Genomic DNA, 15,410 nt, shown 5'->3' with positions numbered 1-15,410 from the left:
GCTGCATCAATCTTGTCAAGTCCAAAACATGATAATGCAGAGGAAACTGATAGTTGCCATGGTTTGTGATTCCTCAATGGCAAGCACCTCCAAAATTACCACCTTGTTCTTCTTCTTCAGAAAAACGGAAAAGCATCATTTCAATGTTCTAAAGAGCTTACATTTCTCAAAAAGTGGATGGAATATGTGAAAGCAATTAATTAAGTACCTCGACTATGTTTTTTCTCACCACAGTGGATCTGGGCAGGGGAAAGCGGGGCTTCGTGGCGGGCATTCCCTGGATGTCTGTTGTCCTGGTGGAACTGTTTAGATTTCTCCCTGGAAGGTTCTGTCTAAAGCGTCTCCCCTGCAGATGATCTGTGTCTTTGCAGACTACGGATTTTGTATTACTAATTTCTGTATCCCATTTTTTTTTTTTCACTTCCTCATATGCCCCATCCATTCATTCATACAAACCACCAACTAAAACAACCAACAGCCAGGTGCAACCTAGGTGTTAGTTATAGATTTGGGGCAGGTAATACAGCTTCCCGTATCTTGATCATGAGCACACTCTGCTTATTTCATTTTCAACTGATTCCGGTATTTTTAAGGCGAGGGTTAACAACATGTCCTGGGCTTCTCTCGTGGGTATGTTCAGAGACTTTCTGTCATGCACAGTTGCTGCTTCTGCTGGAATTGCTTGGCATTCAAGCTGCATCCCCAGGCACAATGTTGTCACATGTTTCTGCGTAATTCCATGTACCCTGGGCTCTTCAGGTGCCAATTACCCAGAGCAAGGGTTCACCGGGTTCTCATTCCTCTAGTTGACCACTCTGACCATTTCATCACATATCAATGTTTCAACCAAGTAAAACTGAAATTCAAATATGACAGTATGAATATATATTTGGTTACATGTATTATTTTAATTTTTTACCTCTTAAGTTTTAGCCTAATGTACCAAGCCTAATTGTCAGCATCCAAAATAACCAACCTTCTCAGTTACCTGGGGATCCAGTTTCCATTCTTCTGGACCAGGTAGCCAGTAGTGAACTTTAATTTTGAAACCTATACATGCTGTTTTATCTAGGAATTTGGAAGAAATTGGACATAGATGTTGATAAACCTCACAAAAAGGAAGACTTGCTGATAGGTTTATGATAATTAATCATTAGTGGTCAGGAGGGAGAAAGTACCGTGACGCTATGCTGTGAGCTCCAGGGACGGACCAAGGCCAGGAAAGTGGTGGTGTTTATCCCATAGAGAGGGCCAGAGTGCTAAGAAAATATTTGTGCACTTAACAGCCTGCACTGTTGTTATGCCTCAGTCATTGATGGAATCTTCCCTAACAAGAGTTAGCTGTCCTCGGCTAACTCCTGCTTCCCTATCTCATCGTCTATAAAATTGGGATTAATGAGAGCTTTTCTTAGGCTAAAAGTCCCCTCATTCACATTGCATTCAGATATGTGGTTTGTTTTTGTTTTGTTTTTCGGTTTGAGTCATTTCGACCATTTGGTGAACTGGGTTTGAGGACGTGGAGGGAAGGCTGCTGTCAGGATATGCAGGATTAGCTGGATGCTCGCTGGTCTCCAGGGTGTGCTGAGGCTGAGCTCCCAGCACAGCCCAAGCACTGGCCCATGCAGCACACTGTTAGTGGGAAACTTCTTTGGCTTTTCCTCATTTTGAATAGATACAGCAGAGGAAGCTGCATATTGAATGTTGGAGCAGACTTGGAAATGAAACCCTCACTTTGTTCACAAGGAAAGGATTGTTTTTAGCCTGGGTCACCGCTGCAGAGAGAGAATTCATTCTCTCTCTCTCTCTCTCTCTCTCTCTCTCTCTCTCTCTCTGTAATGTTTGATACTTGAGGGAAAACAGCTGGGCCAGAACATACTTGGATCTCTGCAAGGCGGGATGGGATGCTGGGGAATATGGACTGGACTCTATGGCGGAAAAGGTCAGCTCTTTCCCTTGCCTCCCTTGGAGGAATGCAGGCTGTCCTCATCCTCAACTTGTGAGCCCCCCGAAAGGAGCCGGGAGGCGGAAGGAATGGCTGTGATGTGGCATCAGTCCTGACAAATCGGACAGGAGGAGGTTCTGCACTGCTTCCCCTTTCCTGCCTGCTGTTTTTGATTTTCGGGGGAGGACTGGAAAAAGTCAACAGAATTTTGGTTTGGAGAAGTAGTTGATGACCACGTTCAACAGCAAGTCCTGATGGGCCAGACAGAGGAAAGCCCGGCCCAAACTGCAGTAGTGTAACTGGAATTATAGGACCAGCTCAGAGAGAGTCCTGCCGGAGAGGTCCTGTCTCTTTTAGAGACAGGGAACTAGTCTGATGAGATAAATGTCCTGTGTGCCATTCATGGGCAAGGGTGTGTGCTTCATGCCCAGGACTTAATTCTACTCCAAATTAGACCTTAAGATGGTACGTGCTGCTGTGTAAACCTATCGGGAAAATCTGTTGGTGCCCCAAGTTTGGCTGCAGAACTGCCCAGGTGCCGGTTAATAGGAAGGCCAGCTCTACCCAGATGCAAGAGCAAGGCTCTGGAGCAATTATCTGATTAATTTTTCCTCTGTTTCTTTGCCAGTCAAGAGAACAATCGGATGATGAGACCGAGGAGTCGGTGAAGTTTAAGAGGTTACACAAGCTGGTCAACTCCACTCGCAGAGTCAGAAAGAAACTAATTAGGGTGGAAGATATGAAAAAGCCCAGCACTGAAGGTAAAAAAGCCAACTCCACCCTGGTTATTCCGAAAGAAGTCACTTGGGGTCAGTTTTTCAGTAGAAACAATATGATTTCAAGTGGAAAATGGATTGAGCTCTGGCCCAAGGCTGACGGAATCTAGTCTGCTCATTAGCAGGGGGATGCTCTCCCTGTTGTGGAAGGGAGGAGCCCCTAGCCCTGGGTTGAGTATTTCAGGGGCTCAGTAATTTAAATGTGACAAACATGGGAAATGGCATTATGTGACAGTGAAATTCTCTCAAGTGTGGTATAGCTTTAATTACGAGTCTGTACCATTTTATATAAACCTTGCAACTTCTTAGCATAAGCCTCTACTTCCAAAAAGGTTTGTAGTTCTTGCTCAGTGATTTTAGTCCAAATATGATAGATAGTACATCTGTCTTGAACAAACATCTAACCATCAAGGCACTTAATATCCCTTTGAATCTCTGAGGGGTGATTTGTACTCTGGTAAACAATCTCAAGTCTCAATTGAAATGGGGTTTTAAGGACCTTCAGTTCTGAGGGGATCTTTAAGAGCAGTATTACAGACTGCTAAGATGAAGCAGTAATGTCAAGAGAGAGCCCAGCTGGGCTTTACTGTCCTGAACAGTTAACATTTGAATTGCAATTATGACAGTTTAAATCTCAGCCTTATTCATCTCCCTTTTTAGTAATATGCATTTGCAGCATCTTGTAAAATTCTCCCCAAAAAGAACAAATAAAAGAATTTCTTGTTTGAAAATGATAGTAAGCAAACAAACAAACTAAAAAGCCCACATTACTTGTTAAAATGTCACATCTACATTATGAGGAATTTCAAAATTTTAACATGTAGGTTTCAAAAGTATGATTGTAGAGGCCTGCTTGTTCTATGTAAATAAAATCAAGCCATGCAGGGAACTGTATTTCCCCTTATTTGCAAAGATAAGAGTTTGTTATTACTGATGCTTTTTAATTTTGTTTGTTATTATTTGTTGGTTTAAATCATCTAAAATAGTACTGAGGAGGAGGGGGGTCCTGTGGAAGAACGGAGGTTAGAAGAAGAAGAGGGGAGCCAGTGTGAGAGAGATCAGCTTTATGGCTGGTTTTATAAACTTGGAGTTGTCTTTGATTCCAGGGTTGCATCTGGGTGTCTTTTTTGCACCGTAATTCTGTTTACATTTGAGGAAAATGTTGATTTTTTGGATGTTTCAATCCTGCCTGTCAGCTCTGGTTCCCATAGGGTGGGACATACCCTGATTTCCTCAGGCCATGGTAGGTCCTGTGGAACCACACAGAAGCACTGCCTGGTACTGCTGAGATAACCATATGGAGTTTCCAAGTGTAATTCTGAGGGCACATTTTAAAACAAGCTTCATGCACACTTGCCAAAGTCAAATTTCAGCTATAACAAATTGGTGGGGCTTTATCCATAAACAAAATGGATGAAGTACCCAACACTGGGCCCGCCACCCCAGAGGCCCTTCGTGTGTAACAGTCAAGTGTCTTGGGGCAGCCTTCACACTAGAGTACCATCTTAAACATACAGAGATGCCTTGATTTGTATATTTATGCCAGAATAAATCAATTCAGCTATCTCTGAGCGGCCTCGTGGAGAAAAGGGAAAATAACATCCAAAGACCTGTAACTAGAGGGTAAAAAATAATCACTGCATGGACCGCTGGGTATGAATGAGGCTTCACAGATGGAAGACAGACTGGATGAGCTTAAGCTGTAAGTCCCACAGCTTGTCCATATCACCCAGAGAGGCCCCAGGTGTGTGTGGCGCTCAGGGTGTCTGCTTTGGGCTGCCCCCAACCCTCTGCTGCTCTGGAACTCCCTCTGGCACTGGCATGATGGTCCTCTCTGAGGCTCCTCTTTGGCAAAAGAATTTAGGACCCATGTTCCTTATAACCCCTCTTCTTCAAAACCTTTGGACTCAGAGAGCTGATCCTGTCACTGTTTCCCTGCATGCCTGTGCCAGTACTGAGTTGTCTGAATAATAATCGTCCTTCACCAAGAGTATTCTGTGTGCCCAGCACTTTCCATTTTTTTAATATGTCATCTTTAGAATACCCACCAAAGGCAGGTACGTGTGCCATCCTCATTTGACAAATAAGGAAACTGAGACACAAAAAAGGCTAAGTAATTTACTGGAGGTCTCCCACTCAGCCAGACAGCAAAAGGTCCAGAATTGAGTCCAGGCAGCCTGACTCCTCGGGGTCTCCACTCGAAAGCCAAGACAGTTAACAGCTCTTCACTCAGTTTCCCCCACCTCACTGGAGTGTCGAGTCCACATCCTGGCATGCCTGGCCTTGGACAGTATTTAACACAGGCCGCAGTGGCTACTGTCATCTGCCCATTTCTGTGTCTTGTCCATAGAACTGACATTCCTCCTGTCCAGTTCAAAAGTAGCTTCATGTGTCTCTTTTCTTTAAATGTTATCCTCACAACATCCGTGTTGGGGATATTATGTAAAGATAGGTAGGCACTATTACACAAAAGTAATCATCCAAGGTCATGGAGCTGGTGAGAGGCAGAACTAGAGCCAGAATCCAGAGCGCAAAGCTGTGTCCTTGGCATTAAGTTACCCCATATCCTGCTGTCAAAATCTCCTTTCCAGGGCTGGGGTTGTGGCTCCATGGTAGCACGCTCACCTAGCACATGCGAGGCACTGGGTTCGATCCTCAGCACCACATAAAAATAAATTAATAAAATAAAGGTATTGTGTCCAACTACAACTAAAAAAAAAAAAAAAATCTCCTTTCCATATTCACTCGAGTGTCATTCTGCCAAGAAGACGCTTGTACCTTTAAGTCGGAGCAGGAGAGAGAAGTAATGCTCTAACTCCAAGGAGTCCAAGTCAAGGCAGGGAGTTCAGGCTGCCCAGAGTCTGCACTGCACATGGCCTGCACTCAGCGCGAGCACAGGACGCAGCCTCTTCAGAGGCATTTGCCACATTTCCTCCCAAGTTCTTACCAGGCTCCGACTTTCCAGAACCCAAAACATAGAGCCACACATGTCATGTGTGCTCCAGCTGGTTCCAGACTCAACTGTGACACACAAGTATTGGAATCTCTGATGACAACCTTAAACCCCGTCCAGAAAATGTTCAGACCACTGCTGAGTGACAGGTCCTTCGAAATCCAGGCTAGACCAACCTGGCCTCTCCCAATCCCATGTAGGTGGCTGAGAGCTTCTGCATATCCTGAGACACCTGGGCTTTACCAAAACTACACCCAGGCTTGGGTTCTTTAAAACAGCACTCTGTTGGTCCGTCTCTGTCACCAGGCTGTGCCTGCAGTCCTGGCTCAGATGTTTCTTTAAGTTTCCCCAAAAGATCCCTGAACAATTCTTCAGTGAACTTTGTGCTAGACATAGTTTAGTCCCCCTCCCCCCCAACACTGCTTCCCTCCCTTCTCTAGCACCATCTCCTGGATGTGAACACAAAGTCCATTTTGGATAAGATTTAATAGCAGTTTTTTTTTTTCTTCCTTTGTATGTTTGTAACTATAATTACCATCAATTGGGAAAAGTAGCAGTTTTTAGAATTTGAAAGGCCGGGTACTATTCTGATCACACCTCTCTCTCTCTCTCTCTCTCTCTCTCTCTCTCTCTCTCTCTAAGGGAGCATTCCTGTCCCTTTTCCTTTTGACATTTAACCAGGCACTAGCCCCCTCATCCCAGCTGGCATATTTAATGCTGTCCTTCTGTTCCAAGGAACTTTGTATTTTTTCCTGTTCACTATTCAGCTGGCAGAAAGCTGCAAAGCTCCAGCATTTCCTTATAATTCGAGGGACACAGCCAGTTGGGATCGCTACACCCACAGCTTGACCTACTTCTTTCCTCACATCTGTTCACATAACACATGCAGAAAAGAACTCGGCTTTCCTGCCAGCAAGTCCAAGCCTTTCCACTGGGCTCCAGAGGGCTTGGCTTGCTACCTGGCTCCAGTGAGGGCTTCATGGGCTGGAATCCTTTAGACCAAGTGGAACACTCACTAGAGCTGCCTGCGTGTCAGGGCCCTTAACCGTGGATGGGAATATCTGGCTGGGATCACCCAGTTCCCTAACTTTTTGTGTTCGGCCAGTCAGCTGAAGACCATTTTTCAACCACATTTGCAAGATATAACCCTTGATGGTGTTTCCCCACCCCAAATTTCTTGGAGATTTAATCACTTAAATGGCATATGTACCAATAAAAGAAAAAAAAAAACAAAACTCCCTGTCAGCCAGCCACATGGCATTCATCAGGCTCCAACTATAAAAAGCCATCAGAGCCAACCTAAAGGAGGGCCTTTCAGAAGGGGGAAAGGCTGATTCCCACCTTCTGAAGGTTGCCCTTAAACCGGGGAGGTGATTGTCTAGAAGTGGGAAAGTGTGTCATGAAAATGATTGGCTTGGATTTTGCAAACGGCATTTTTAGTAGATCTGTGAAGATGTTTGGTCTACAGAACTTCTTAGAGAAGGAGAAGCAAACACATCCCCACCTTTTAATAGTAAGCTTGTATGAAACCACACATTTGCACGGTGTGATCATTTTTCTTTGTTATATGCATATTTAAAGGTGTGTGGGGGGGTGTTTATGAAGAGTCATGGTATGGGCGGGGAGAGCTGTGATCACTGTGGACCACTGTGGACCTAGCTTGTGGGAGGGAGGGAGGGAGGTGAAGGAAAGCTCGTGGGGGAAAGCAGAGGCTTGGTCTCAGGGGCTGTGTTGGTGTCCCTCCAGGTGGGGAGGAGCATGCGCTGGAGAGCTCCCCGGTCCTGGACGAGAGATCCGCCCTGTACTCTGGAGTGCACAAGAAGCCTTTTTTCTTCGATGGCTCTCCCGAGAAGCCTCCTGAAGATGACTCAGACTCTATCACCACGTCCCCGTCCTCCAGCAGCCTGGACACCTGGGGAGCTGGCCGGAAGCTGGTCAAAACCTTCAGCAAAGGAGAGAGTCGGGGCCTGATTAAGCCCCCCAAGAAGATGGGGACGTTCTTCTCCTATCCCGAAGAAGAAAAAGCCCAGAAAGTGTCGCGCTCTCTCACCGAGGGGGAGATGAAGAAGGGCCTGGGGTCCCTGAGCCACGGGGTAAGTACGGACGGTGTTTTCTTCTATGACAGCCACCGCCGCCGGCACCACTTTCTGGTGTCCCTAGAGGAGGTTCAGAGTGTCCGCAAGCAAATCCGCTGGAAGAAAACGGATACTAATTATTCCTGTTCCAGAGCTTTTCTCTGCCAGCGTCCCTCCCGAAAAGGCGTGAACGGCACCACCTGCGACCTGCAGCTGCCCCGGCCGAAGCCCAAAGGGGGCGGCAGCTGCGGCTTCCCCGGCCGAAGGGTGCGCGGGCGCGCCTCGGTCAGCGAGTTCAATGTCACCTACGTGGTGGAGCGGAGCCTGTACAGCCATCTGAACCTGACCCAGCTAGTGCGGCCCGCCTCAGACAGGACCCTGAGCAAGGCCGAGAAGCAGGACCTGAGGCGGTGCTTGCTGGAGGAGGAGGAGGAGGCAAAGCGCAAGTGGGCTGCCACAGTGGACCGCTGTACTAAAAGGGTTCTCTTGAGAATCCACCAGAAGTCTGTGAGTCTCCACGAGGGTCGTGAGGACGGCCTTGCCATTTCCGTGAGGTGCAGTCGGGCAGTATGGCCTTTCCTTTTCTGGAGACTGGCTGCTTCCCCTGCTCTCCCCCTCATCCCTTCAGGGTCCCATCACTCCGTCAGCTCCCGTTCCTAGATCGCTCTCAGCCCCTCGTGGCTTTCTTCTCCCTTTCCGTTTCTCCTCTGGCCCAAGGGAAGCTGTTGGGTGTTTACTTAAAATGCAGTCCTGAGGCTGATGCCCAGAAGGGCATCCAGGGTACAGGGCTGGGGCCCGGGCTGCCTTGTAGGAGCGGCCTTCCTGATCCCCAGCCATCAGGTCACTTGACCTCAAAGAAACTGATTCAGAACACAAGGACAGTTGGCCCTGGAAAGGCAGGCTGGCTCTCTCAGTTGGTGAAAACAATAGGCACGGGCTCATGGAAATTTTGCCATCAACACAGCCCACCCCTTGGTGATTGGAAACTGTTATGAAGCCCGTCTCTCTTATTTGTAGGTGCGGGTGGTGAGTTCTGAAATCCAACAGAGGAAAAAATGAATTTGAGCACTTTTGCTTTACTCGAGTCTATTTAGCATTCTTATCTTGTTAAACCGAGGAACTGACGTTTGGTAAAGCCTTCTAATGCCACATAGACTCTTCCGGACATAATGAGGAATCAAGTCCAAATAATAAAATGTTTTTTCAAGTTTAATACTGAAAGGTCAGAGAGACCTAGTACAGTTTATTTTCTGGGCATGAATTACTTTGAACTTCAGAATATAGATATTTTTTCCCCTGGAATTACCACCTCACTTTGAGCTTGCACAATGGCCCATGTGAAATGGCACGGAGGGAGGAGGAACTGGCACTGCTGTCCTCTGGCACCTTGCTTAATCCACCCGGGCTGTTGGCTCCGGGCCCCTTTGAAAGGTCTGAAAGAACCTTTACAGCAGGATATGCTTCGATGGTGGCTTTTCCCAGGGTTCCTTCACATTCATGAATAGGACGTTCTTCCCCAGACGATTACTGTAATTTAAATTCATTCAGTCAAGTTCTGCTTTTGTGAAAATGAAGACTGATTGGTCAATGCCATCCTTAAAATGACCTTCTCTGTTCTGAAAGGATCTTGGATCCTTCCTCACCCTTGGGTTTTCCAACTCTTCTCACATGCATTGACTTTCTTCCTAGATCTTATTTTCTATCTTTTCACATTTGTATGCTTCTTGCAACACTTTTAATACTATTAGTCCTGTAGCAAAAGCTTTTCTTCTGGCTCTTTCTCCATCATGGCAACAGTTTTTGTTGGTTTTGTTTTGAAATAACAGAATTGTCTTTTGTCACTCATTCAGCCTCTGGTCTACTCTGACCCACAGATCTTTTATAAAATACTTTTGTGTGTGTATGTGTGTGTGTGTGTGATTACTCTATATATACTTATATAAAACCTCAAAGGAACAAACCCACTTATTAATTGATGACTCATCTCTTGTGAGTTTAAATTATATAGTACTGAGAATTTATCCAGTTTGAGCAGCTTGAGTTGCTCATGAGCCTCTCATTTATTGCCAGATTAATAATAGAACTTGGTCAGGTCTGTCTCTCAAGAAGTTGTATTTCTGAGATTTGTGTTAATTAGTATTGTGGGCCAACGATCAATTTTCACTGACTTTGAGGATGAACATCGGGGCTAGCTTGTCTCTGAGCATCCCCCACCAAGATGGTGCTGTGTAATCTTTGCCCCAATTATCAGTCTGAGCTGGGTATTTTTAAAATGCTATGAACTTGAGGCAGTACTGGATCATTTTAATGCAGAGAATGTAAGAGAGAATATGTGTTTTCACAATAGAAGGTGCTTTTTTCCTTTTTCCTGCAGGAGATGGAACCCAGAGCCTTGTGCATGCTAGGCAGGCGCTCTGTCGTTGGGCTACACCCCCAGCCTTGGGGCTTTGTTTTTGTAAAGGATCATTCTTATTTCTTTGCTTCTTTCATTTGAAATGTTCTTTTCCATTCTCCTTGCCATATACTTCCTTCATTTTTCCCAGAGTGCACAGTTTCCTTTAATCTTTAGCCTTGATCTTTTTTTGCCTTTCAAAAATGCCATATATGCTTGATGAAACCTCAGGGAAATGGTAATGCTTTGTATTCACTGGAAATGGTTACGTGTCTTCCTTTTTATTTGGTCATTCAGTTTTTGTTTGGAAGAACAGACATGCATGACATTTTGGAATTTTATCCATTTTAAATTCAGCCTCCAAAACATGTTTTCAACTGCATGACCATCCCATTGACTAGCTCTCCTCATCCCAAGCATCTATCTAAAATGTTTTATAATTATCTATACTAGAGATTATAAGCCAAATAAAATCACTTAAATTTCATTTAGATGGCCAAAGTCAAAGATGGTTTTTTTTTTTTCTTCTTGTATTTTCTTTACAATTCATTTTCTCTTTTGAAGGGGGCTGCTTCAAGGACTACTTGATCTTATTAGAAGAAGTTGGAGACTCATTGAAGCAATGTTTGTTGTTATATTTTTGTCAGTTCTCCATTGATAAGAGCAGCAGTGTTTCAGATATCTCAGCGTATCACTGGGAGGAATTTTAGTTGGTGGTGAAGCAAACCAGGCCATTCTTTCAGCTTTTTATTTTAGGCATAAATGCATACAACGGGTGTATAGAAAATCTAAATGAGCTTCTAATTTACTGCAGTCATCGTTTCCACATGAATTCTTTGTCAGTTATTTCATATGCATCAGAAATAACATGCTGGGCTCCAGAGTTGCAGTAGATGTCATTTAGAGTAGGGACGTGCAAAAGCCATAAAGTAATCAGGCATCTGGGCGCCATACTGTGTCTGTGAAACCCTGAGTCACAGGAAAGGAACTGAGTAAAGTCGCTGCCTTTGCAAAAATGAGAAAACTGATGTGGCATTATAAACCAGAAAGGAAAGTTAATGTTAAAAATTTGCTTTGAGAAATGATCATAGTGCTACTTCCCAGTTCAGTGATTTGGTGGCTGTCTTTGCACAGAGAGTTCTCTCTCCTTTTTTTTGAACTAGACAGAAGTCTAGTTGAGTGAAAAGGAAATCAGGTTGACTAATATTTAACAAAATTAAATTTACATCACTGGAAAGCAAGTTGGTAGTAGATTTTTTTTTTTTTTTATCAGCAATGATTCTGCTGAAGAAAAACTGTTCTGTGGCATCCTCAATGTTAGTTATCCCCAAATGCCTTGCTCTTTCTATCCTGCCTTATGCCACAACAGCTACCTCTCTTGCTGTGACCTGTTCCTGACATGCTCTGGTGTTACAATTGAGCTCTCAGATTGTAAGGCCCAGAATGGAGCTCCAGCCCTTCATTTGCATATTTATGATATTGCTATGATTTATGATTTATGTATGATTTATGATATGATATTGACAAAGCCTGAACTTCAGCATCACAGTAGTCAGGAAAGGCTACCAAGTGCTCAGCATGGCCATAATGAAGTAACGGGGGACACCAGCATTCATAGAGGGTCTGCCTCATGCCAGGCAGTATGCTAGGGGTCTTCAAATATGTGATGTAAAGATTATTTCACTAAATGCAGAATTCAAAGCTTGGAGAGTTGTAGTAGTTGACCTGTGGACACACAGCAAGTAAGTGACCAGACTAGAACTTGGGTCTTCCTCTGTGCAATTTCAAAAACCAAGTCATTTTCCTTCCCAGGATGCTTCTGTTTTCTCAGTGTAGTAAATTTTACATGACTAAAATATATTTATATTAAATAGGCAATGTTTGTAAGATGCATTGTACTTTCCTGTTCATTTCTTCCATTTAATAGCTGTTAACTAGAGTTTTCTAAGGAACAGGTAATACAAAATATTGGAGCCCAAATCCATTATTCAGCTTTTATTGTTCACTGCTTTGAAAAAAAAAATCATTAGTTACAACAAAAATTAGTGTGTTTGGGGATGGGTGTAGCTGGAGTGGTTATTGAGTGGCTTTTGCTAGAAAAACAACGGAAATTTGACCTAATTTCTGGAAATACTAAGTCACTGAAATATAAGCCAGTTCCAAGAAGTTTGAAACTAACAAAAAGGACGATAAAGTTTTCACCCTTTTTTATAAAATCAACACTTTTCCTGTTGAAATTAAAGAGTGTGGCTCAAGATAGTCACCCGAGCGAGCTTTCTCTCTCTGCTTCATCCACTGTGAGAAAGGGGCTAGAATTAATTAAGCTGGGCAGTTAGATGGGAAAGTTACCAGAGTTTTGGCTAGGACAGGGAAGTCTTGATGAGTAATTTTGCCCTGTTTGGACTACCATAAACATAACCCCCTTCCCCTTTTCAGCGTTTAAACTTAAAGCAAGCCTTTTAGGAAAGCCTGCTCCCAGTAGCGCAGCAAAGGACTTCAGACCTGTTTTCTGGACCACTAAGTGATATGCCTTTATTGTCACTGATATTCATAGCTGATGTTAGGGAATTGGAAGGGGAAGTTCTGTGTTGAGATCAGGGAATCCTAACAGCACTAAATTTATGGCGAGTTTTTTGTTTAAAAAAAAAAAATCCAGTTATCTTTTGCATGTTTTGGGGATTTAGACTTTGGGTGCAGGCAGGGGGCCAAGGGTGTGTGAAGGGCAAAGTAAGTGGAGTTCTCTTATAACATGAATCATGTGTGTTTTTTTTCTCCTCATCATTTCTTGTTTCCTCTTTTCATCCCGTACCGTATTTGTGATTCAGAGATGTCCCACAGAAGGCACGTGTGTGGGCTTGTGCTCAGCTGACTTAGCATAACTGGTTTATCCTGCCCTGCCCCCTCCTTTTCACAGAGAACCTGCAGTTTTGGAGGATTTGACCTGACAAATCGTTCTCTGCACGTGGGCAGTAACGCCACTGATCCCATGGTGAGTAGACACCAGAGGAAAGCCGCGGCTTAGATCTCACATGACGTGGTTGATGGGTTTGAGAATGGACCCTGGGTTTTGCTCAGTATCCTAAAGTATGTTTGAAAAGAAGCCCTCCTGCACCTGTCTTCAAGACACTGCACTGTCCACAGGAAGAGGGGATGGCGACCCCCTCTGGCCTCTCTGGCTTTCCTGAAAGGAGCTCAGTTCCTTAAATGATTTTGCTTCCAGTTTTTCTCAAGTAACAAATCCAGATGAGTCTGGCTTCTGTGGTCCCATCATTTGCACCCACAAACCTTTTCTTTACACTAGTTGCGGGTGCACAGAACTACAGCTACCCAAGTAGTGAGACCCAATGGGGCCCATGACTATTCTGACAGTAGGTGATGGCATTTCTAATGAGCAGTCTGACTGTGGCTTAGAGCATGGCCCCCCAAGTCTCTACTTAGCCTAGGTCTTTCTGATGTGGGGTACCCTTGAACGAACCCAGTCTTCTTAGCACCCAAGCAAGCCCAACACCTCAGCACTAAGGTCACTGGCTCCATGAACATGCTGTGGGTCATGGTCTAGGGCCACGCCATCACTGTGACATTAAAATTCTGTCCCCTAAAGTTTGACCTACAGTTTGCTTGTCCTTAAGGTATATTGGTATGAAACTATGAAATGAAAATGTCAGCTTTATATTTGTTGTGCTCAATTATTAGCTAAAATTCCCATCTGTGAGATACAGAATGAGAATTTCCTGGAAGATAAAACTATTTTATTTGGATAATTGTATTGATTCATAAGCCAATAATTTTTATGTAGTCAATCTTTCTTAAAAATGAGAGAAAGTATTTTTCTTTTCTTTCTTGGGGTAAGTTTATTTTCTAATGCAAAAAAAGAGAATGAGAGATGGTCACAATCCTATTTGTTTAGGGAATGAAATTTATGCACTCCTAGGCATTGACCACACGGTGCATCTGTGACAAAACGCTAATCAGATGTTGCATTTCTCATGTCTGAGCTTCTACCACTGTGCCCTTAGCACTTTCCTAGCATGATCCTATAGTATCATCCCTCCCTTCTCCCCCATTGCTGTGATTACATGGGCATTGGTTCATGTAAATCCCTCTGTACTAATGAAATGGAGTTCCCCTGTGTGTTTAAAATGATAAAAAAAAATCATAATCAGAGAAGAATGTACTAAGATTTAATAAAATAAAAAGTGACTCACATCTCATTTTAAACAAACAAAAAGCCTCCTAGTAGATTTTAATTTCTAATTGAAAAGATAAATAACAGCACTGAGTTAACATAAGAAAAATTTCAAGATTCTAGGGAATGCCAGTGTTTTCCTGAAAGCTAGAATATTAATGGTTTGGATAGTAAAACCTGTTTCTGGGCTCCATTTTCCAAGACTGAAAGTATTTATGTTTTGTCTCACAGGGTAAAGAAGGAGACTTTGTGTACAAGGAAGTCATCAAATCGCCCACTGCCTCCCGCATCTCTCTTGGGAAAAAAGTGAAATCAGTGAAAGAAACAATGAGGAAGAGAATGTCTAAAAAATACAGCAGCTCTGTCTCTGAGCAGGTATGTGGCCACCCAGCAGAAAGCCCCCTGGGTCTTCCTGAAAACAGGGAAAGCTGAGTATGAGCCATCTGAGATTTTTAAATGGTGCTAAGTGTGCATTCCTTGACACTAACCTGCCATAGGACCATGTTTGTTTACGTAGACACTCAATTCATAAATCATTTATTCAGCTCTTAGGGTTGTCCATGCACTGTGCAGTGTGCTGGAAATATGAAACACAGGCCCTGCCTTCTGCCTCCAGAAAGGAGGAAAGACAGCCACGTAAAGAAGAGATGATTCTTTTGTGTAATAAGCATTGCAAACTTGAACACAAATTGCTCTCACCAGAGTCCAACCTCAAAAAGTATACCTGGACAGCAGTCTTTCCAGACATAGCATAGATTATTCTAGAAACACATAGCAAATCAGAAAAGCAAACTCAGAAAATGCTTCCTGGCTATGGGACTTTGATAGATGTGAAGCTTCCATGGGAAGAAGGGGGTGGTGCTTTTACTCACTGGGCCTATCTATAGCCGTGAAGAGATCACAGAATTGATTTTCTTCCTAGCTCTATAAAAATTTTCACTGTCAGAAACGTGATCAGTGTCTGTCTTAATTGCATGGTTCAAAGAACAAAAACACTTGGAGAGCTGGGCCTTGATGTAATTTTGACCATTGGATTTCCAAGCACCACCCCATCCCCCACTATGGAACCTTTGTGGTACTCATTCT

The 15,410-nt window shown here is 43.8% G+C and overlaps 1 protein-coding gene across 4 annotated transcripts in view; it reads left to right on the top strand.

Moving 5' to 3' along the window:
- The window catches only part of Sash1 (SAM and SH3 domain containing 1), a 223,669-nt gene that overhangs the window by 187,997 nt on the left and 20,262 nt on the right, over positions 1-15,410 (top strand). For all 4 annotated transcript variants that reach the window (XM_076858159.2, XM_076858158.2, XM_076858157.2 and 1 more), the window contains 4 exons: positions 2,571-2,703; positions 7,418-7,764; positions 13,053-13,127; positions 14,556-14,699. In XM_076858159.2, coding sequence (XP_076714274.1) covers positions 2,571-2,703; positions 7,418-7,764; positions 13,053-13,127; positions 14,556-14,699 — 699 coding nt within the window. The remainder of the gene's footprint in view (positions 1-2,570; positions 2,704-7,417; positions 7,765-13,052; positions 13,128-14,555; positions 14,700-15,410) is intronic.

Source organism: Callospermophilus lateralis, chromosome 6 (assembly GCF_048772815.1).
Source record: "Callospermophilus lateralis isolate mCalLat2 chromosome 6, mCalLat2.hap1, whole genome shotgun sequence".
In the NCBI taxonomy this organism is placed as follows: domain Eukaryota; kingdom Metazoa; phylum Chordata; class Mammalia; order Rodentia; family Sciuridae; genus Callospermophilus; species Callospermophilus lateralis.
Note: the sequence above shows the minus strand (reverse complement) of the source record. Positions and strands in the feature narration are given on the sequence as shown.